Source organism: Rhinatrema bivittatum, chromosome 2, assembly GCF_901001135.1.
Source record: "Rhinatrema bivittatum chromosome 2, aRhiBiv1.1, whole genome shotgun sequence".
Taxonomy (NCBI): Eukaryota; Metazoa; Chordata; class Amphibia; order Gymnophiona; family Rhinatrematidae; genus Rhinatrema; species Rhinatrema bivittatum.
In genome coordinates this window covers 88,813,065-88,836,592 of record NC_042616.1, presented here as the reverse complement: position 1 = coordinate 88,836,592, position 23,528 = coordinate 88,813,065, and the positions used below count along the sequence as shown (strand labels likewise).

At 43.6% G+C, this 23,528-nt stretch overlaps 1 protein-coding gene across 5 annotated transcripts in view; it reads left to right on the top strand.

Moving 5' to 3' along the window:
• The window catches only part of XYLB (xylulokinase), a 326,783-nt gene extending 304,193 nt beyond the window's left edge, over window positions 1-22,590 (top strand). For 3 of the 5 annotated variants that reach the window (XM_029588417.1, XM_029588418.1, XM_029588422.1), the window contains 2 exons: window positions 20,205-20,331; window positions 22,346-22,590. In XM_029588417.1, the coding sequence (XP_029444277.1) occupies window positions 20,205-20,331; window positions 22,346-22,434 (216 nt within the window). In that variant the 3' untranslated portion in view covers window positions 22,435-22,590. Of the gene's footprint in view, window positions 1-20,204; window positions 20,332-21,955; window positions 22,033-22,345 lie in introns of all 5 variants that reach the window. The other 2 variants (XM_029588420.1, XM_029588419.1) reach the window with 2 other exon arrangements.
• The last annotated feature ends 938 nt before the right edge of the window (window positions 22,591-23,528 follow it).

Sequence of the window (23,528 nt, the reverse complement as noted above, 5' to 3'; positions counted from 1 at the left end):
AACAAAAAACCTACAGGTTGTAGATGAAGTGGAGTTACTGCTCAATTGGGCAGAAAGAAATCTGAAGATGGTTTCAGTTGCAGGAGCAGAGAATTTACAAGCATACCTCTTCAGTCACCATATAGTGAATCCAGAGGAATGGTCTTGTCTCACTTAGAATTCACTCAGATATAGCCAGATGGGGTCTTCTGCTGATGGATTTGATGGTGACCTCCAAAAATGCAAAGGTGAGCACATTTTTTAGTCAGAGAAGAATTCCTACAGTCTGGATGCTCTGGTCCAGTTTTGGCTGGCAGAGGAGATTCTCTATGACTTTCCTCCTTGGCCTCTGATTGGAAGTGTAGTTCAAAAGATCTCAGGTCATCTGGGTCTGGTAACTTTGGTAGCTCCAGACTGACCAAGGCATCCTTGATATGCAGATCTAGTGTGGCTGTTGCAGGAAGCACTATTGAAGTTCCTCCACACAGAAACATAAGAAATTGCCATGCTGGGTCAGATCAAGGGTCCATCAAGCCCAACATCCTGTTTCCAACAGAGGCCAAACCAGGCCACAAGAACCTGGCAATTACCCAAACACCTAGAAGATCCCATGATACTGATGCAATTAATAGCAGTGGCTATTCCCTAAGTAAACTTGATTAATAGCAGTTAATGGACTTCACCTCCAAGAACTTATCCAAACCTTTTTTGAATCCAGCTGCACTAACTGCACTAACCACATCCTCTGGCAACAAATTCCAGAGCTTTATTGTGCGTTGAGTGAAAAAGAAGTTTCTCCGATTAGTCTTAAATGTGCTACTTGCTAATGTCATGGAATGCCCCCTAGTCCTTCTATTATTCGAAAGTGTAAATACCCGATTCACATCTACTCGTTCAAGACCTCTCATGATCTTAAAGACCTCTATCATATTCCCCCTCAGCCATCTCTTCTCCAAGCTGAACAGCCCTATCCTCTTCAGCCTTTCCTAATAGGGGAGATGTTTCATCCCCTTTGTCTTATTTCAGGATCCAATTGTGCATGAGGATCTGGATTGGTTTTGACTTAAGGCCTAACCCTTGAGAAGGCACATCTAGCGAGGAAGGATTATTCCCAGGAGGTGGTGAATAATCTCTTGAAAACCAGGAAGCCTTCCAATTCTCTAGCCTTTGTGTGTGTTTGGAGAGTTTTTGAGTAGTATTGTGTTGCTAAGCATTTACTTCCTAGGACAGCATCAATACCCATGGTTCTTGAATTTTGGCAAGAGGGACAAGCTATGGTTTTGGCACATAATTTCTTGAAAGTTCAGGTTGCTGCTATTGCTTGCTATAGGGAATGGGTAATGGATAAGCCTTTGTCCTCTCATTCCGATGTATCACATTTCCTTAAGGGAGTAAAGCATATTAGATCTCTTCTGCGAGTTCCTTTTCCTTCTTGGGATCTCGGTTTAGTATTGATCTTTTTCTCTGGTGCACAATTTGAGCCTGTCAAGGAGATTTCACTTAGGCTGCTTATCTTGAAGGCAGTGTTTTTAGTGACTATTTCTTCAGCCAAATGTATCTCAGAGTTGCAGATGCTATCTTTTAGAGAGCCTTTCTGGTTTTCATGAAAGATATAATCAAGATCTGTACAGTGCTTTCCATTCTTCCAAAAGTGGGTTCGGTATTTTATGCGAATCAGGTGATTTGTTTGCCATCATTTAGTAGGCTTTCGAATGAGAGGAATTACAGCTTCATACATTTCCTGAATGTGAGGTGAATGCTATTAATGTACCTTAAGTTTACTAATGCCTTCAGGAAATCAGATCACCTATTGTGGTGTTCAGTGGTCTTTGAAAAGGTGAGGTTGCAACTAAGGCATCCATAGCGCGTTGGATTAAAGAGATCATCCAAGCAATCTATTTAAGTATTGGTAAACCCTTATCTAAGCAGATTCGAGCACATTTTATTAGAGCACAAGCAGTTTCTTGGGTGGAGTTAAGATTAGATTCTCCTCTGGATATCTATAAATTGGCGACTTGGTCTTGTTTGCATACTTTTTCAAAGCATTAGTGTTTAGATGTGGGTGCTAGATAGTAGGCCTCCTTTGCCACTGAAATGTTGATACCAGGTTTGATAGGATCCCACTCTATTCAGGAGTAGCTTGGGTACATCTCATTCATCTGAACTGGTCTGTCTGCATGATGAGGAAGGTGAAATTAGTTCTTACCTGATAATTTCCTTTCTTCAAATCCAGTCAGACCAGTCTAGGATCCTCCCTTTCCTACCAAACTCTGATGAATTATCCATCATAAAGTGCAAGAGGGCATAACGTGCTCAGTGATATTGAAATGAGCAGGTGAGTATATTGCATAGTGGTAAAAATACTCCTTTCAGTTTTTTCTCTTTTTTTTTTTGTGGTTACATTGGGTTTTGGAAGCCCTTATGTTCACAAAAAAAAAGAAAGAAAAGAAACAGATTGAAAAAGTTTGTTTGATAATCTATATAGATATAAAATGTTAAGAGTTACTTATTACAGGTAATGCTAGCAGGCTGAGATCATCATGGATGCATATAAGGGGGTGACATCAGCGAGCCTGTTATTTTCTGTCTCTATTAGTTAGTTGGTAGCCATAACCCATTCGTCTGGACTGCTCTGACTCAAGAAAAGAAACTTATCAGGTAAGAACTAATTTCATTATAAAATTATATATTCCAAATGAATGCACATTGTAGCTTTACTAATATAACAACCTTGAGAGCAAAAAATACCATATATTTGTAACTAAGATCTCACTCATTACAGCTATAGGATGTTTGAACATAAATAGATCATATTACCTTCATACAATGGCACTAGTACTGTACAAATTGGTCTTATGACTTATGTCCTTCTTAGTGCTCATGAAGATATAAACATTATAAGACTTATCATGTCTCACTATTTTTTTAAAGTGAGAAGTGTGGAAATAACTTCTCATTTAAAAAAAAATTTCAATATTGCAATTAAAATCTCATTTGCAAACCTCAATAACTATTTGCTTTCAAAAGATTAATTCTCTTGTGGAACTCAAATATTGCAAAGAAAGCTCTCATCTAAGATCCATGCAAATCTTTCATCATATATCTCTTAGAACTTATCTTATGTGTAACAGTTTACACTGTCTGGGATTCCATTAACAGATGATGTTAAAAGTCTTTGTTCCGGTATGATCTTGAATATTCAAAAGAAAATTCAATGCTGCAGCATTTTGAATGGTATATTCTTCTTCAGGGGTAATGGGCTGCAAGAATATTACTCGTTTACAGGGTCATCCCAGCCAGAGAAACTTCCACATAAACCTATTGATGAGAGATATCAACATTAGAGAAATGCTAGCTGCATAATCACGGACTAGATAACACCATTATATATGCTGTAGTACTTCAAAAGAATCAGATAGTTAAGGTGAAAAACAGGTTTAGAACTCACTAGATTTGTCATGCTGTACCGAGCCTAGCAGTGCTGTGTGGCTGCAGAATGGGAGCTGCGGCTGTCTGCGGCCATTTTTAAAGGAATAAAATGCAGGATGTTAGCTGTCAGTCACAGTCCCTGCAGTAGAGAGAATTAAAAAAGTAATACTGGAATTATCTAAAAAAACAATAACAGAGTGTATCAGTCGATATTGTCAATTAATCCCAATGGGGCAACTGTCCTTACAGGAAAAACTCCAGTTATGCTCCCATTTGTTTAACAGAGCCCTGACATTGCCTCCCTGTGGTGGCTGATGAACTTGCTCCAACACTGTCCAGTGTACGTCTGAAAACCTATGACCGAATGATACACAGTAGGCCACCACCAGTGCAGAACTTGGCTCCCTAGTGTTGTTATTACATGTGTTTTAGTGGATCCTTGGGTGCTGTGGAGATGATCACGCCCACGGGGAGGAGCCCCGTGAGGAGCCACAGCACTGGGTTAGACTCTATACACAAAACACCGGAATTGAACTCTTTTATTATACAGCTTGAAGATAGCCACCAGGTGGCAGTGGTGAGTTGTAGTCTCAGGGACCTCGGCAGAGGGAGCCCTTCTTTCCTAGGTGACGTCAGGAGGTTCCGCAGCAAGGAGTTACTGTGGATGAGACAGATGAGAGATTAGAGTACTCACTCGGTGTTAGCTGTTATGGATGCGATTCCACCAGATAGTTGTCGTAGGTACAGGCACTGAGGCAGGAAGAGCAGGCCCTTGAGGAGCGAGTACCTGTTCTCTGAATGGCACCTGAAAATAGAATAGAGGGCTCCCGAGGACCAGGTACCCAAGTTAGTAGCAAACCCCGAAGGGCAGAAGGAAAGCTTCCTGCAGGCAGCAGAGAAGCGGCAGAGTAGCACAGACAGGAACAGTTCATGACCATACGAGTCATTCGAGCCTTTGCCAACTCAATGAGCTAGCAATCTTGAGAAATAGATATACCCAGATTGGCATGACGTCAGATGAGGGAACGCCCTCGAGGTACGCGCCACTGGGTGTAATTATACATGGGTTGCGCACGCGCGCGCACCCTAGCAGATACCTGGGAGGAGCAATGGCGTATGGCTGCACCATAGCTGTTCCGGGGACACCAGAGAGGTTGGCTTGACAACGCTGTGGTAGCCATCTTGCCCGGGTAAGCGGAAGGAGCCGAGATAGGGGTGCAACAAGCGGGGCGAAGCAGTCGAAGACAGACGGACGCAACACCTAGGCATGTGCCTGTGTTGCCCATGCCTAAATCCAACCCTGCTTGGGTTATGCATTATGCTCTTATGATCCCATCGCATGATTTTTTTCATTATCTGATTGATTTAAGAAATAACAAGGATCATCTTCAGTAGGCCGGTTAGTAGGCAAGTTATTTGACTAAAGTTAGCTGGATAACTTGACCCTTATATTCAGCGAGATAAACATCCTGTGGAATACAGCTGCTTAAAGTTATCCGGCTACAAGTAAACTGGATAACTGAAAAATCTAATTGGCTATGTTTGAATATAACCAGTTAGATTTTTAAGTTATCCGGTCTTCAAAAATATCCGATTAAGTAGCAGTGTATAAAAGAAAATAAAAATTATATAAATAGGCCTACAGTATAAATGTATTCCTTCCCCTTCTACAAATTATAGATTAGGACCTGTTGGGCCATGCATTCCCCACCCCCAACCCCCTTCCTTTTAAATAAAAAATCAAATCACACCCCAGGCCCTCCCACCCATCCATATTTTTAAGTCCTAGGCCAGTCCTCAAGGCCCTCTGTCCCCGACCCATCCCCTCAATTCTTATTAATTTCTGCTGAGAACAAAGTATAACCTTACTTGTTCCCAACACTCCAGCACTGATTCTGTCAGAATCAGCGCTGGAAGCGTAAGTTACCCATTGTTTATGATTCCATCAGTTCTATTACAAGCAGCCATTCCGTGTGCACTATCCAAATGCAGTGCACTTAGGGGTCGATTTTCAAAAGTCAGTGCGTGCATCCGTGTGCGTGCGGTTCCCGGGGGGGGGTGTTGATTTTAAAACCCAACGTGCTGTGACGCATCCCGGCCTTCCCCAGTTTCTTCCCAGTCCGCTCCAATTAAGGAGCGGGCTGGGAAGGAACTTTCCTATACCCCTTCCTTCTCTCCTCCCCGACCCCTAAAACCCCTTTCTCTACAATTATTTTTTTTTTATTTCGGCACTTACTTCACTATTCAGTGAAGTAAGTCATTTCAAAAGTGAAGTAAGTGCCGCGCACCAGCTGGCTGCCGGCGTGCACTTCCCCGGGACAGGGCCTAATGGCCGCTGTCCCGGTCGGTCCCCTCCCCCACCAAGAACCCCGCCCTCTCCCTGTCCCTTTTCCATGGCCCAGCACTTCTGCATGTATCGGGAGTTACATGCATGGCAGGGCATTTATAAAATGTGCTTGGCATACGCATGGCCCGGCCACGATCTTAACCCCCCGGATTTTATGTGCATGGGCTTCTTAAAATTCGGGCATTAGATTCTATAGCAAGATACGTTTTTTTAAAATGGCCCTAGTAATTAGCAATTTCAACAAGCCATCTGATATAGCTGTCTTAGCCTCTCTCTGCATATAGCATACTTATGTAAATACTTTTATATAAGAATGGGTCAGAACATCACAAAAACTACCTTATGACCCTGATTGGTACTAGGCCTGAGCTAATAATAGCTTAAAACTGGGTTTTATACGTGTAAATGCACTTTACTAGCGTAAGTGGGCTTTTGAAAATTGCTACAATATATGCCATTGAATTGTCAACAGGTTTTACCCAAGTTAAGTGCACACAATGCAGGTAAATAGCATTTGAAAATTGCTACAATTTACATACATAACTCCTTTGAAAATTCACCTGTATGGCTTTAGGCAAGTAGAAATATATAACTACATGATTTTGAATACACACTTCTAAACTGCTGAACATATGTTAGTAAAACAGACACCCTATATCTCTGGCAAATTGTAGACACAAAAGTAGGGAATGTGCACAAATACATTTTTGGAAAGTACACATTTATATGCCTAATGCATACATTTACCTTCTATTTATAAAAATATGCATATACAATTTATGTGCTAAATAATTTACAGCAAAGTGTGTGCAGACATGGGTATTTTAGATAAATGCGTGTACCCACGTGCACAATGGTTGCTCAGTTGCAGAAGCCTAATTTTCTACTTGAGGAATTGGCCATGCTGGTCAGTGAAATCCAGAAGGCCAAGAATTCCACTGACGTGAATGCCTAACAGAAACAAAAGACCTGGGAAGTTCAGGTGAACAAGCCCGACAATCTTTTCCATAACCATCGCAGTACAGAAGGGAAAAAAATGGTGGGACCTCGGCAGAAGGTCAAACCCAAACAGGCTGCAATCTGTGCCGAGGGTCCTTCCCTTCAGTTCAGCTTGTCTGCCATTGAATGCAAGGTTGTGAGCACCATGGATGAACTAATTGCAGACTCTGCAAGACAGGCAGGCTCACAAGGACATTTAGCTATTTTTCATGTCTTGCCAAAACAACTAGAGACAGTAGCACCGGTAAAGAGACAACAAAGGCAGAGCACTTGCAACATGACCAAGTGGAAACATTTCAGAAAATAAGACATGCATATGTCACCGCCCATCTATAACTTGTATAAGAGACTTCACAATATAATGTAAATAATTTAATCCTAACTGCTCGGCTTTCTTATTCTAACTCTCTTCCCAGTTTTAAGACCCTTGTTGTAATGTAACTTTTGATCTCTTTGCACTTGTTTATGTTCCGTTTTTTGTTCTCATCTCTTGTTGTATGTAAACCGGCATGATGTGGTTTTTAATCACGAATGCCGGTATAGAAAAACTCTAAATAAATAAATAACTGGGGAGAACTTACAGAAACAAAGATGCGTATGCCCCTCATCTATTCATCACTTGTACATACAGGCATATGAACTGCAAATCATATAATAATAACCCAAACTACAGAGAAGACAGCATCCTGCTAGAATTTTCTGGCGGAGACTGGTCTAATAGCTCCTCCATCACTATTTTCAGGAGTGGCTACCAGAGGCCTGAAATAATTGTAAGCATTATCTGTAGGAATAATCAGCAAATCTTTCTCTCTGTTTGCATGTAACCTTTGGAGATCCCTCGCGCGTTCACCTAACTAAATTGCTATAAAGAAATACATTATAATCTGATTGTCTTGTAGTAAAGCCTTAGCTTATTTGGAGCATCTTGGTTTTTTAAATTTATTGAGATTGATATTAAAAAGTCATTTAATCGGATAACTGAAAAGTTATCTGTCTATATGGCAAAACCAGCACATTGAGAGAGTTATCCAGCTAAATTCTAGTCAGATAACTAGTTTAGCTCCCTAAATTGGGGGCATTCAGGCAATGGATGAGAGGCGTTTCAGGAAGGAGCAGAGCTAGCCACATAATTTAACCAGTTAACTCTGATAACTTGTGCAGCTAACTCTGGCTGTGCCACTGACCTGTCCTAAAGTTAACTGGATAATCAAAACTTAGTGAAAAATCATCAGACCTATTCTTGAGTGTAGGTATTGAAATTCAAATTTCAATATTGAATAATTTTTATTCAAAATGGATATATGAACTATGTGAAAAAAATTGTTTCTACAGCGACAGAGCAAGATTTTGTTCTCGATTGGTTTAAATGCATATAAACACAGTGGTGTTTATATGCATTTTGGTCTGTCCTACAAGAGGGACACTGAGTTCATAAGATGGACCTTGACATGTATGTTTCAACAGAAAAACAAAATGAGAAACTTTTCATCAGAATGACTGCATGTGCCCAGGTTATCTGATCTGCCTGTTTAACTTAGGGCTATAGCTTCTTTCCACAAAGAATGAGCTAAGACCTGCCCAGGACAGAAACAGGTCACAGAGGCAAAAACAACCCAAATCTACCAGGAGATGAAAACCAGCCTATCCAAAGGGCAGTTTATCAGACAGGTCAGCCCACAGAAAAGTGCTGACATCCTGCAGGTGAAGAGGTTGCAGGAACGAAATCATGTCCTGGTCTGCAGTTGCCATGCAGCAGGAGAAGTGACCCCCCCCCCCCACCCCGATGGGAGGGGGAGGCCAGCAGTCTGAAATGGAGAAACAACCCCCTCCCTCTTGCTGCATGACTATGCATGAGCTTCTTGCATATTCATGCTTTGCCTGTTAAAAGCATCTGGGGAGAGGGCTTGGGGGCTGGTGAAAGAAGAACCATTAACATCTGCACCCCCCGCCCCTCTCTGTGACGAAGCAGATGAGCTCCGGTGCTGCCCATGTAAGAAGTCCTGCTGTTACTTGGCTGTTTGTCTTGAACCTGTATTTTTCTTCTTCAGGGCTCAGATCAGTCTTAGCCCAGCAAGCAGAAACTGCTTCAGGGTGAAATGAAACGTAATCTCCTAAAACTATGGGGTTAATTAGCTAGTTATGTTTATTAATGTACCCTAATCAAGTCAAGGTCTAGGATATGTTCAATTTACTAATGATGTAGAGATTTATGCAGCATAAACTGATGCATAGCCGCAAGGGTTGTAAAGATATGTATTGTCTATTTTATTCAAACTGCTAAATGTGAAAAGTCTGACAAATAAAAGTCCTATTCTGTGTAAAAAAAAAACATCCCGTGGTCTTTTCTGAGCTATTCAGGAGGTGATAGAGTTAATTGTGTATAGCACTGGTCCAACCCAACAGCCTTGGGGGAGGGGGAAGGAGATGCGCTATATCAGACAGGTTACAGAACACCCTTATATTGCTTACACAACTGTGCCACTGAATGTACCCTGCTAGTTAGCCGGATATGTTTATGCGGCTAACTAGCTGAGCTGCTCAGTGGCTGAATATTATCCCCATTATTATTGGCAAATTTATAAGAACATACGAAATTGCCATACTGGGTCACACCAAGGGTCCATCAAACCCAGCATCCTGTTTCCAACAGAGGCCAAACCAGGCCATAAGATCCTGGCAATTACCCAAACACCAAGAAGATCCCATGCTACTGATGCCAGTAATAGAAGAGGCCATTCCCTAAGTCAACTTGATTAATAGCAGTTAATGGACTTCTCCTTCAAGAACTTATCCAAACCTTTTTTGAACCCAGCTACACTAAATGCACTAACCACATCCTCTGGCAACAAATTCCAGAGCTTAATTGTGCGTTGAGTGAAAAATAATTTTCTCAGATTAGTCTTAAATGTGCTACTTGCTAACTTCATGAAATGCCCCCTAGTCCTTCTATTATGCGAAAGTGTAAATAACCGATTCTCATCTACTCATTCAAGATCTCTCGTGATTTTAAAGACCTCTATCATATCCCCCCTCAGCCCTCTCTTCTCCAAGCTGAACAGCCCTAACCTCTTCAGCCTTTCCTCATAGAGGAGTTGTTGCATCCCCTTTATCATTTTGGTTGCCCTTCTCTGTACCTTCTCCATCGCAACTATATCTTTTTTGAGATGTGGTGACCAGAATTGTACACAGTATTCAAGTCGTGGTCTCACCATGGAGCGATACAGAGGCATTATGACATTTTCCATTTTATTAACCATTCCCTTCCTAGTAATTCCTAACATTCTGTCTGCTTTTTTGACTGCTGCAGCACACTGAGCTGACGATTTTCAAGTATTATCCACTATGATACCTAGATCTTTTTCCTGGGTGGTAACTCCTAATATGGAACCTAACATTGTGTAACTACAGCAAGGGTTATTTTTCCCCATATGCAACACCTTGCACTTATTCACATTAAATTTCATCTGCCATTTGGGCCCAATCTTCCAGTCTCGCAAGGTCCTCCTGTAATGTATCACAATCCACTTGTGATGTAACTACTCTGAATAATTTTGTATCATCCGCAAATTTGATAACCTCACTCATCATATTCCTTTCCAGATCATTTATAAATATATTGAAAAGCACCAGTCCAAGTACAAATCCCTGAGGCACTCCACTGTTTACCCTTTCAACTGAGAAAATTGACCATTTAATCCTACTCTCTGTTTCCTGTCTTTTAACTGTTGTGTTTTGGTCATTGAGGCGTGGGCCCTTGGTTGCTGCAAGAGATGGTGCCTCCCACAGGGCGGAGCCCTGCGGGGACTTGTAGTGATAGGCTAGCTCCGAGCAGAGCTGGACACAGAGAAAGTTAGTGTTTATTATACTGCAACATAGATGGTAACCCGAGGAACGGGCAATGATCCCAGCCAGAAGAGGAGATGTCTGATGGCAATGTTCCGTCTGAAGGCTGCAGAGTGTAAAAGGCAGTTACACAGTCCCACCAGGTCCCAAGAGGGAGATGGGTCCGGTAGTGGTCCGTGAAGCGGGATAGGCCAAAAACCCAGGCCTAGATGGAAAGGCCAGTGAGAGTAGATCCGGTAGTGGTCCACGGTGCGGGGTAGGCCGAGGATCCAGGTAGAGAGAGATGAGACAATGCAGAGACAACTGAGCGGTAGTACTCACTCTGATGCTGGCAGTTGTAGTAGGAGAGAACCCCCGAGGAGCGGGTACCTTAGGCGTCCTTGTAGGTGGTAGGCAACCCCAGGGGGTAGACAGGAGCGAGGCAAGGCCTCCGAGGAGCGGGTACCTTAGGCGTCCTTGTTGGCAGCAGATAACCCCGGAGGGTGTAGAGGAGTGAGGCAAGGCCCCCAAGGAGCGGGTACCTAAGTCATCCTGGAGCAAGAGTACACAGAGCGGAAGCGTCTGGTAATGTAGAGAGATCAGCATAGAGTATTCCTTGCTAACTCGTATTAGGAATCGCAGATGGAATTTAAATATCAGAGCTTGTGACATCATGCAATGGGGATGCCCCGAGGTTCCCGCCATGACGCAAGTAAAGGGCGGGACTGCACGCACGCGTGCCCTAGGTGACTCCTGGAGAAAGATGGCGAACCTAATCACCCATGCCATACCGGGGACACCGGAGGGGTTGGTGTGGAGAAGCGGAGGCAGCCATCTTCCCAAAAGGAATCGAGTCAGGCAGGAAAAAGGTGAGCAATAGAGGACGCAGCCATCTGTGACCAATGGGCGCAACAGTACCCCACTTCCAAGGGCCCCCCAGGGGATTTCAGCTTACGAGGATGAGACTGATGGAAGCAATGGATCATGTCTTTATCCAGGATATTAACCCTGGGCTCCCAGGAGTTCTCCTCCAGTCCGTTTCCCTTCCAGGAGATAAAGTATTCCCAACGTTTACCTCTCTTGCATACATCCAGTATGTCATCAATGGTACACGCGATATCCTTTTCGGCATCAAGTGGTGCTGGCTCCGGAGCTGCTTTGGAAAATTCAGACAGGATGAGAGGATTTCAGTAGTGCCATGTGAAAGGCATTATGAATCTTCATGGATTGCGGTAGCTTCAAACTGTAAGTCAAATTCCCAAGACGTTGGAGGACGGCAAAAGGCCCGATGTACCGCAGAGCAAAACGTGCAGAGGGTAGCTTTAAGCGGAGGAACTTTGTACTAAGCTATACCTTATCCCCAGGCTGAAATTGAGGTGCCTTTCTATGGTGAGCATTGTAAGTCTTTTTGGCCCTTTCACCCACCGTGAGGAGTAGATCCTTAGTCTATTTCCACAATTGTTGTAATTCCATTGTGGTGACTTGAGCTGCTGGAGATGTCACGGAGATTGGCAGAGATAACGGAGGTAATGGTTGGCGACCATACACCACTTGAAAAGGTGTTGATCCTGTAGCACCAGCTGGATGTGAGTTTAGGGCAAATTCGGCCCAAGGGAGTAATTCTGCCCAGTCACTTTGTCTAGTATTCACATATGAGCATAAGAATTGTTTGAGCGTCTGATTCATTCACTCTGTTTGGCCATTGAACTGCAGGTGATAGGCCGAAGTCAGGTCCAATGCGATGTTGAACTTCCGACACAGGGCTCTCCAGAAGTTTGCGGTAAACTGGACGCCTCTATCAGACAAAATGTGTTTGGGCATGCAATGGAGGCGAAAGATGTGCTTCACGAATAATTTAGCCAGTTCAGCAGCGGATGGTAATCCTGGCAGAGCCACAAAATGCCATTTTCGAGAATCGATCAACGTTCACCCAGATCGTATTGTTTCCAGCAGAAGGGGGTAAGTCCACCACAAAGTCGGTCACGATGTGCGTCTAAGTTTCCTCTGGTTCAGGCAGAGGTTGCAGGAGACCCCAGGGACATCCAGCAGGAGGTTTTTGTCTCGCGCAGGAGGCCACGTAGGCTTGGACATCAGTCTTCATAGTAGGCCACTAATAGAAACGTTAGAGCATGGCTAATGTATGGCCTTGCCTGGGGAGGCTGACCAGATGGGAGTCATGTGCCCACTAGTAATTTCTTTCTCATTCCTAGTGGCACCACTGTTTTCCCAGTTGGGATGGCGAGAGTGGCCGCTAACACCACCTTCTCAGGACTGATAATGTGACAAGGTTCGTCGGGTACGTCCACCAGAGAGAAGGAGCGTGATAGGGCAGCTGCCCTAACATTCTTTTCTGCAGGATGGTATTTTAGTAGGAAGTCAAAGCGGTTGAAAAACAATGACCACCTCGCTTGCCGGTGACTAAGGCGTTGGGCATGTTGTAGGTATTCCAAATTTTTATGATCGGTATACACCGTTATTTGGTGCTGTGCGCCTTCCAACCATGGATGCCACTCCTCAAAGGCCAATTTTATAGCTAACAATTCTTTATCTCTGATTCCATAATTCTTCTCGGCGGGAGAGAATCGTCATGAAAAGAAAGAGCAGGGATGGAGGACATTAGCATCGCTGTATTGGCTCAGTACTGCTCCCATGCCAACGTCGGAGGCGTCAACCTCGATGTTGAAAGGATGCTGAGGATTGGGATGATGAAGACAAGGCTTAGTTTGGAAGGTTTCTTTGAGAGTTTGGAAGGCTGCTACAGCCTCAGAAAACCATCGGGATGGATCAACCCCTCTTCTGGTCATGGCCGTGAGTGGTGCTGTTAGGGTGGAATAGTGCTTGATGAAGCCGAGGAAATGATGTAATGCTTTTAAGCCAGTGGGTTGAGGCCACTCTTGAATGCTTTTCAGCTTTTGAGGGTCCATCTGGAAGCCATTCTTGGATACGATGATCCCCAGAAAGGGCACTGATTCCTGGTGAAAAGCGCACTTCTTGAGCTTCGCATAAAGGTGATTGTCACATAGCCTTTGTAGTACCTTTATCACATCTGCCAGGTGTGTCTGGAAGTCCTGAGAGAAAATCAGAATGTCATCTAAATATACCACCACACACTGGTACAGTAAATCTCGCAGAATATCATTCATCATATTCTGAAACATTGCTGGTGCATTGCACAGTCCAAAGGGCATGCCTAAGTATTCAAAGTGTCTGTCACGGGTGTTAAAAGCTGTTTTCCATTCATTCCCATGACAGATTCGGACCAATTTGTAGGCCCCTTTTAAGTCCAGCTTAGTAAACATTTGGCTCCCTGGAGTCTGTCGAACAGCTCGGTTATGAACGGTAGAGGATAGCGATCCTTGATGGTGATTTCATTGAGATCTCTGTAATACATACAAGGGCAAAGGAATCCGTCTTTTTTCCAACAAAAAAGAATCCCGCGCCAGCCGGGGACTTAGAAGGTCTAATGAACCCTTTTTGCAGGTTTTCTTGGTTATAGGCCGACATGGCCTCAGTCTCTGTTATTGAGAGGGGGCATGCCCTTCCCTTGGGAGGCTCCGAATAAGGCTTGAGATTTATCGTACAATCAAAGGTCCTGTGTGGAGGTAATACATCTGCTGCTTGCTTGGAGAAAACATCCTGAAAAGATGCATATTGCGGCGGTAGACCAGGTAGTGAGGGAGTCATTGACATGCTGGGCAGTGGTGAAACTGTGGCTGGACAACAATCATGGCAGCCAGGGCCCCACTTAGAAAGCTCCATGGTGGTCCAAATGAACTGAGATGTGTGTTCCTGTAGCCAGGGTAGGCCAAGTACCACGGGGTGAATGGCCTTTTCAAGGGGCAAGGAGATGTTCTCAGTAGGTAAGGCTCCTGTGCGAAAGCAATGGGTTGTGTGGTAAGCGAGACCTCCCCTGGAAGTGGTTCTCCATGTATAGAAGACAGCAGTAAGGGGGTAGCTATTGGTGTAGTGGGAATTCGCAGATGGTCTGCAACTCTTTTTAGCATAAAATTTCCTCCCGCATCTGAGTCCATGAGTGCAAGTGTTGAAAATTCAAGGCCTCCAGAGATGAGAGAGATGGGGAGAGGTAATGGAGGAGACGGTGGAGTTAGACCTAGGAGATGTCCTCCAGCAGATCCTAGGTCTGGCCTTTTCCAAGACAGATAGGGCAGGTCTGGACAGCATGGCCGGATTGGCCGCAGTACATACAGAGACCTGAGCGTCTGCGAAAACGTCTCTCTTTAGAGATCAGGTGACTGCATCCTAACTGCATAGGTTCTTCTTCTTCTTCACTAGGTGCAGAAGATTGGGCTGAAGTCATGTGCATGGCTCGAGGGCGATTACCTCCCACAGAGTGATTCTTGTGACACTTTGCCTCTTGAGTCCGATCGCGTATCCTGCGATCAACTCTCCCAGCTAAATCAATGAGAGATTCCAGGGTGTCTGACAAGTCACGAGCCGCTAGTTCATCTTTTATACGGGTGTTGAGGCCCTCTAAAAATATAGCATGTAGATATTCCAAGTCCCAATGGAGCTCAGGTGCTAGTTAGTGTCTTGAATTCAATAACATAGTCTGGTAAAGGCTTACTTCCTTGTTGAAGGTGAAGAAGAGTAGACCCTGCGATGGTCTGACGTGCTGGATCATCAAATACTGATTTGAACAGGTTCAAGAAGTCAGTCAGATCATTTAAAACAGGGTCGCTGCGTTCCCAGAGAGTGAAGCCCAGGCCAGGACTCTTCTATCAAGTAGCAATAGAATATAGGTAGTCTTGGAAAAAGCATTGGGAAAGTAGTTTGGTTCCAACAAGAAGTGCATACAGCACTGATTAATAAAACCCCTGCACATCTGGGCATCACCAGAGAAACGTGTAGGAGCTGGAAGCAGTACAGTGGTGCGAACTGCAACCACTTAGGGAGAAGAATCTTTCTCTGGAACCATCGGCGTATTCAGTCGGACATTCAACTGGTTGAAAGTGGCAGCTAGTGTCTCCAGAGATTTCTGTTGCTCTGCAGTCCGCTGGGCCAGGCCAGGAATGGCCTGTAAGGCTGAGAGCTGAGTAGGGTCCATGGAGTTAGCAGTCTGTTGTGTGTTGGTCATTGAGGCGTGGGCACTTGGTCGTTGCAAGAGATGGCACCTCCCACAGGGCAGAGCCCTGTGAGGACTTGCAGCGATAGGCTAGCTCCGAGCAGAGCTGGACACAGAGAAAGTTAGTTTTATTATACTGCAACGTAGATGGTAACCCGAGGAACGGGCAATGATCCCAGCCAGAAGGCTGCAGAGTGGAAAAGGCAGTTACACAGTCTCACCAGGTCTCGAGAGGGAGATGGATCCAGTAGTGGTCTGCGAAGCTGGGTAGGCAGAGAACCCAGGCCTAGATGGAAAGGCCAGTGAGAGTAGATCCGGTAGTGGTCCGCAGTGCGGGGTAGGCAGAGGATCTAGGTAGAGAGAGATGAGACAATGCAGAGACAGAACTGGAACAGTAGTACTTACTATGATGCTGGCAGTTGTAGTAGGAGAGAACCCCCGAGGAGCAGATGTCCGGGATGAAATAAGGTCCCCGAGGAGCGGGTACCTTAGGCATCCTTGTTGGAAGCAGATAACCCCGGAGGGTGAAGAGGAGCGAGGCAAGGCCCCCGAGGAGCGGGTACCTAAGTCGTCCTGGAGCGATTGGTAACATAGAGAGATCAGCATGGAGGATTCCTTGCTAACTCGCATTAGGAATCATAAACGGAGTTTAAATATCAGAGCTTTTGACATCATGAGGTGGGGACACCCCCGAGGTTCCAGCCATGATACACGTAAAGGACGTGGCTGCGCGCCCTAGGTGATTCCGGGAAAAAGATGGCGAACGCAATTGCCCATGCCGGACTGGGGATGCCAGAGGGGTCGGCGTGGAGAAGCGGAGGCAGCCATCTTCCCAAAAGGAACCGAGTCAGGCAGGAAAAAGGTGAGCAATAGAGGGTGCAGCCGTCTGCACCCAACGGGCACAACATTAACCAGTTAGTAATCCACGAAAGGACATTGCCTCCTATCCCCATGACTTTTTAGTTTTCTTAGAAGCCTCTCATGAGGGACTTTGCAAACGCCTTCTGAAAATCCAAATACACTACATCTATCGGTTCACCTTTATCCACATGTTTATTAACCCCTTCAAAAAATGAAGCAGATTTGTTAGGCAAGACTTCCCTTGGGTAAATCCATGTAACTATGTTCCATTAAACCATATCTTTCTATATGCTCTATGATTTTGATCTTTAGAGTAGTTTCCATTATTTGTCAAGCTCTGAAGTCAGGCTCACTGGTCTATAGTTACCCGGATCGCTCCTGGAGCCCTTTTTAAATATTGGGGTTATATTGGCCAACCTCCAGTCTTCAGGTTCAATGAATGATGTTAATGATAGGTTACAAATTTTAACTAATAGATCAGAAATTTCATTTTTGAGTTCCTTCAGTACGAAAGGATGTATACCATCCGGTCCAGGTGATTTACTACTCTTTAGTTTGTCAATCTGCCCTACTACGTCTTCCAGGTTCACAGTGATTTGGTTCAGTTCGCCTGACTCATCACCCTTGAAAATCATCTCTGGAACTGGTATATCCCCAACATGCTCATTAGTAAACATGGAGCAAAGAATTCATTTAGTCTTTCTGCAATGGCTTTATCTTTATATTATTATTTGGTTTTATTACTCATCATATGTCTGCTACTGTCTCTTGCTCTGCAGATATACAGAAAGCACTTGGAAAGGGCCTTAAGAGGGAGGCAGGCAGGAGGGTGTACCAGAAACTGCTTGGCACCTTATGGGGGTGCCTTAAACATGTTGCTGCAACCTACTGTTTTACTGAGATAGTTGTATTTATATGAATACCTTGAAAATGTTGTTACAATCTATTGCAGTGCTCAGACATTTGTATTATCTTATTTATTTATTTTAAAAACTTATATACCGCCAAAGCGATCAACAGATAACATCCAAAACTCATAAAATCAAGCATACAAACAATACAGCAAAACATAAGCTTCAGCCCCACCAAAGCTAATCCTATGTTGATTTTACTGAGATGTGTTGTATTCTTAGTCCTGTTGTTGACTTATTTGAAGTTTAGTCCTGTTCTACATTTTGTTTAGTTCTGTCATTGATGAACATCAAGTTTAGTCCTTACTGAAGTCTTCTTCAGACTGTATGTTACCTTTTGAATAAATTCTATCCTATCTTTGGTGAATTTCTTATTCAAAAGGTGGGTGTTAAATACCAATAAACAAATAAATAAATAAAAGAACGCTTGGGATGGGGTCATGGGGAGAGGGAAGAAGGGAGAGGTATGGGGAAGGAGCCACAAAGGGAAGAGGATAGGAGGCAAGGCATTCAGCAACGGGCCATGAGGCTGGGAAAGCACTTGGGAAGGGGCCATGGGGAGGGGTGCAGCACTCAGTAAGAGGACATGGAGGAAGGGCAGGCAGAAGGAAGGAATCCAGGGGGGAAGCACTCAGAAAGAAGCCTTGATGTGGAAGACCAGGGAGGGGGGGGGGGGACACAGGACAGATAGGACAGATAGGACAGAAGGGAAGGTATTAGGGAAGGGGCCATGGGTGGGAGCAAGCAGGGCAGGAAGGAAGGCAAGCGAGTGGTCACTCAGGAAGAGGTCATATAATGAAGGCAAGAGGAACAGGAACAGAACCAGAGAAAGGTTCATTGGTGGAGGGAGACAGGGCAGGAGGAAAGTTACTTGGCGAGGGGCTATGGTGGAGATGGGGAATAGCACTCAGGAAGGAGCCATAAAAGGAAGGCAGGAGGGAGAGCACAGTTTATATCAGAAACCATTCCTTGTTTAATATTGTTTTATACATTACAAATGATCTGAAGTGCATATTGTTTGTTATTACATTAATCAATTTTCCATATGGCATGTAAAAAAAACAGTTGCATGTGGGGGTCTGCAAAATCTTTTAAGGTTGAAAAGAGTCCACACTCCCCCAAAAGGTTGGGAACCCCGGATTTATTCTGTGTTTAGCTCATTCCTTTTCATTGATAGCTCTAAGCGAGATACATTCAGGTACAGAAAGTACCGTATTTATTGTGACAGAAAAGATAAGATCCATTTTATTTTCATGCCTAGTCAACCAGTCACACGTGGAACATAAGAAGTGTATGTTCCAAAATCTCAGTGGTGAAATTTTATTTTTGACTGTCTAAAAATTCATAAACACTTGTCTATTTTTTAAAGGCTGATTCACTAAAAGGTGAATTTTCAAAAGTTGTGTACTTAGAAATTAGCACTTGTATACATAAAATAGCATGCTATTTTAAAAACCACAACATATGGGCCGGATTTTAAGAGGTACGCGCAACCCGGCGCGCACAAATGTACGCTCAATTTTATAACATGCGTGCGCAGCCGCGCGCATGTTATAAAATCTGGGGTCGGTACACGCAAGGGGGTGCACACTTGTGCACCTTGCGTGCGCCAAGCCCTAGGGGAGCCCCGATGGTTTTCCCTGTTCCCTCCGAGGCCGCTCCGATTTCAGAGCGGCCTCGGAGGGAACTTTCCTTCCGCCCCCCCAGCCCTACCCTAAACCCTCCCTAACCTTTATTGCATAAGTTGTGGCTGCCTCTGGGCAGGCATAGGTTGCTCACGCCGGCCGAGTGCCAGCGTGCGATCCCTCAGCATGGCCACTGTGCCGGAGGCCTCGATCCCGCCCCCGATTTGGCCCGCCCCACCCCGCCCACATACGCGTGTCCTGGGGCTTGCACGAGTTGCCGGGCCTATGCAAAATAAGCTTGGCGTGCGTAGGGCTTTTAAAATCTGCCCCTATATGCGTAAATCATGGTCCACAAGCAAATTTGTTCATGGAAAAAAGTGGCGGGTCAGGAGCATTATGAGGAGAGGCCAACATTTACACTAGTAAGTTGCTATTTTACAACCTGCCACAGTGACCCGCGTAAGTCTTTTACTTGCGTATATTTTCTCCTGCTCAATATCTGGTGCAAGTGATTGTAAACATCTTAAAAGTGAAAAAATGACTGGGTATAGGGTCTGATCAAATGGGGGTATTTCAGGCTGAAGAGCCAGGAGGGGTCTTCACGAGCTGCAGATGGACTGGGCGAACTGGTAGACTAATTGGTAAAATTGTAATTTTATTGCTGCATGCTTGAAATAAAATCCCCTGACTTACAGGGATGGGGGGAGAGTTGTGGGGTAAAGCATCTAATTAACAATAGTAAAATCTACTCATGTATTTTAAAATTTAAAGTACAAATACACAGGTGTATCATTTGCGTACACTTATCTGGCTACAGTTCTAACTTATCTGGTAAATGGCACCTTTGCCGCTACTTGGACAAATTTGAACTTGTCCGGATGAGTAGTGATACTTATCTGGCTATATTCTGATTTATCTGGCTAAGAAGTAGTAGGTACTACTTAGCTGGATAAGTCTGAAAAGCTCTACTTTTCCATCTAAGTAGTGTTTTTCGGATTTATCTGGATAAGTGCCACTACTTAGCAGGATAAATCAGTATTTACCTGGATAAGTCTGAATTTGCACAGTTCGTGGTTTTTACATGTGTGAGCATTTGTGCACAAATATGTACTCATGTTTTATAACCTGTGCATATCGTTTCTCTGCAGGTTATAAAATACAGTAGCAACTTTGCTTGCGCCCATATACACATGCAAAAACGTATATACCGCCAAAGCGATCAGCAGATAACATCCAAAACTCATAAAATCAAGCATACAAACAATACAGCAAAACGTAAGCTTCAGCCCCACCGAAGCCAATCCTGTGTTGATTTTACTGCGATGTGTTGTATTCTTAGTCCTGTTGTTGACTTATTTGAAGTTTAGTCCTGTTCTACATTTTGTTTAGTTCTGTCATTGATGAATATCAAGTTTAGTCCTTACTGAAGTCTCCTTCAGGCTGTATGTTACCTTTTGAATATATTCTATCCTATCTTTTAAAGTTATCCTCCAAGGCTTTTCCCCCATTCTGTGTCTCTGGGAGAAAACAGTTTAGTGAATCAAACTCTTAATGTATATAAAAGATGCATGATGATGCCATTTATGGCACCAAACCATGAAACAAATTTTGTTTCATAAGCTTTGAAACCTCTAAAACCGGTAGGGGGAAGTTCTGGGGTATATATTGATATGCTAGGCATCTTCTGGTCTGCCTCATCCCATCACCGATGGTGACATCAGAGACTTCATGGGCTTTAAACCCATCTTCATGCTGGTAGCAGCAGCAGCAGCAGCAGCAGCAGGGGTGAGCTACAACCAAAGAAGGACATGGAGATGCCATCCTTAGCGCCTTTTGTGCTACAGTCTGCCAGCTTCACTGTGTTGTTCTGTTTGTGGGTTTTGTCTCCTAATTGTGTGGTCTAGTCCTGTAAGAGGCAATTCATGTTATGTTGGTGACTGTTAAATGTATTTAGCTTTGTTATTTTGATTCCTTTTCCACCGATTTATGTACTGTTTGCTTTATATTGTGTATTTTTTTCTGAGGTGCCTGGGCAGTGCTCCATATAAATGTACTTATTAATTGGAGGGGGGTGGGGGGAGGGGGGTGGTGCTATAAGGCTTTATTTGAAAGAAGCTTTGCTGTGTCGTTTGTTGCTTTTTCTTCCCGAGAGATCTGTAAATTTTCTTTTGTATTTTAAGAAAGATAAATGGGGAGATTAACTTTCTCACTTACTTTTGTGCCTTCACTCTATAGCTTCTCATTACCTTTCCTTTCTTAAATACATCTTTCCTCATGACTTCCATTCATTGGGCAAGCTGCTCTCCTCTGTGCCTATAGAACCCAACATCTACTTCCCCTTTCCCCCCCATGTCCTTCACCCAACTTCTCAGGTTGTTTTTGGGTTGTAACTGCCGCTCCGTGCAGGTTACTCCCATACAGAAAAGTTAACACAGGTTTCTGCAGTGCTTCATTACCATCCTCTTGCCAGTCGGGATCCTCCGTGTTTATCCCACATCCTTTTGAATTCCACTCATGTAGTAATATAGTAAATGACGGCAGATAAACACCGAAATGGTCCATGTAGTCTGTCCACCCAGGTGTTCTGTGCAAGCTACTCCCGGCCAGTAAAGTTACCATGGATATCCCAAACCTTTATGTCCGTTCTCTTGCCATTTTTTTTTTTAAAACTACATAGGGTCTGAATTATCCAAGCCTTTTACCATGGACACAGAATTGAAGGAAAGCCCTTGATAAATCAGGCCCAATAATCTAAATTCGTGAAAGAGACAAAATACCAGCTCCTGACAGTAAGAGGGCAGCATCCCCTCATCCCATCAGAATTGCATCAGAATGGAATCGGCACAGACCTTTTAATTTTTTTTTTCTCTAAAGCCCTGTGCGCCTCTGTCCCCTATAGTGTTGGAGCTGGGAACTACAGCTGGTTGAATGTAGCAGCCTCAGAAGAGTGGGATGACATAACGAAAAGACAAGCAGGCAAGCATGCATCTGCTTCCGAGTGTCCAGTGCATCCCTTTTGCTTGTATTCTAATGGGTAGCACTTTACTAAAACACTGCCTGCTGCTGGTATTTCCCTGCATACTCCTGGAGCACCGCAAAATTCACAGGCCCCCTACTTTGCTTGCCGCATTCTCCAGTAGCACAATAGCTGGGAAAATATGAGGCGAAAGAAAACACCATCACCGATGTAGGAAATGCTGCTTCTGATGCTTTAGTTTAGAATGCTGTGATCGTTGCGAGACCTCACAGTTTTTTGGATTTTTTTTGTAAATGTTCTTTTCCTTTTCAGCTTTACGAGCCCATTCTGAAGAGGTATGCAGGCCTCGAAGAGAAGGTGGTTTCGAGGAAATCCAGCATCCGGTAATTTCATCTGTCTGAGCCGTCAAGTTATAAAGGTGGCTTGTTTGATAGCTAACAGTGCAGAAAAGAAGAAAATGAATTTCAATTTTTCTTTATTATTTAAACAATGTATTTCTTTTGGAAACTGATCTATTAAAGTATGATTATACTAACATTAAAAATCTTTTGGAAGCATATTCTTTGTATGGCTTTGTCTGAGGTGCTGAAAAACAACATGCTGATACTACAGAATGGAATATAATTGTGTGGCCTAGTGCATGTCTTTCATTCTTGCAAAAAGTCCTTTCTTTTTTACTATCTACTTAATTCTTAATTATCAGTCTATAAAACCTATTCAATATGAACTTTTTTTTTCCTGTTATGTGCCTATGGGAAAATATGGAGGTCCATATTCAACCACTGGCCAGCTAGAAAAGTTAACCGGATAAACTTATTCACTGAATATACCGGGCTATATTAAAGTTAATATCTGGCTAATTTTAGGACCACTCTTCAGTTATTCTAATTTCATCTGGCTACTTTAGCTGGATGCTGCTGCAATTCAGTGTTATCTGACTAATTTACCTCTAGATTCATCAAATTGCTATAAATATTGCGGAAATAGCGCCCACGATAAAAAAAAAAAAAAAATGTGTGTGATCAGGCAAATTGTAGAGTTACCGCATCACATAGATAAATATCACAACGCACGGAACATTATCGCGTCACACATTATTTGTTTTTAATGCATGCGGTATATTATCTCTGATCATAACACACACTTGCAGCTGTTGTACAAATCAACTCCTCTTGTTGGTACATTTCATTGATTCAAATGATAACAATTCATCAGTCTTATCTAATCTGCAGTTAATTCCTCTGACTATGTATGTAAAAGCACACCGTCCCAAACCCGCCCCGAGTTGAAAGTGTACCCTTTTACAGTGGTATTTAGGTTGTTACATTGACTCTATGGAGGTTCTCTCTCTATCTCTCTCACACATTTTTCCCACGTTAGTGGGTAGAATGCACAGAAAAAAGTTGTAGTTATTTCTGACGTTAAATCCCGCATTAGTATTTTGATGAATGACCCAATTAGCTGGGTAATGCCACTCTGCCCTGGAATAACTGTG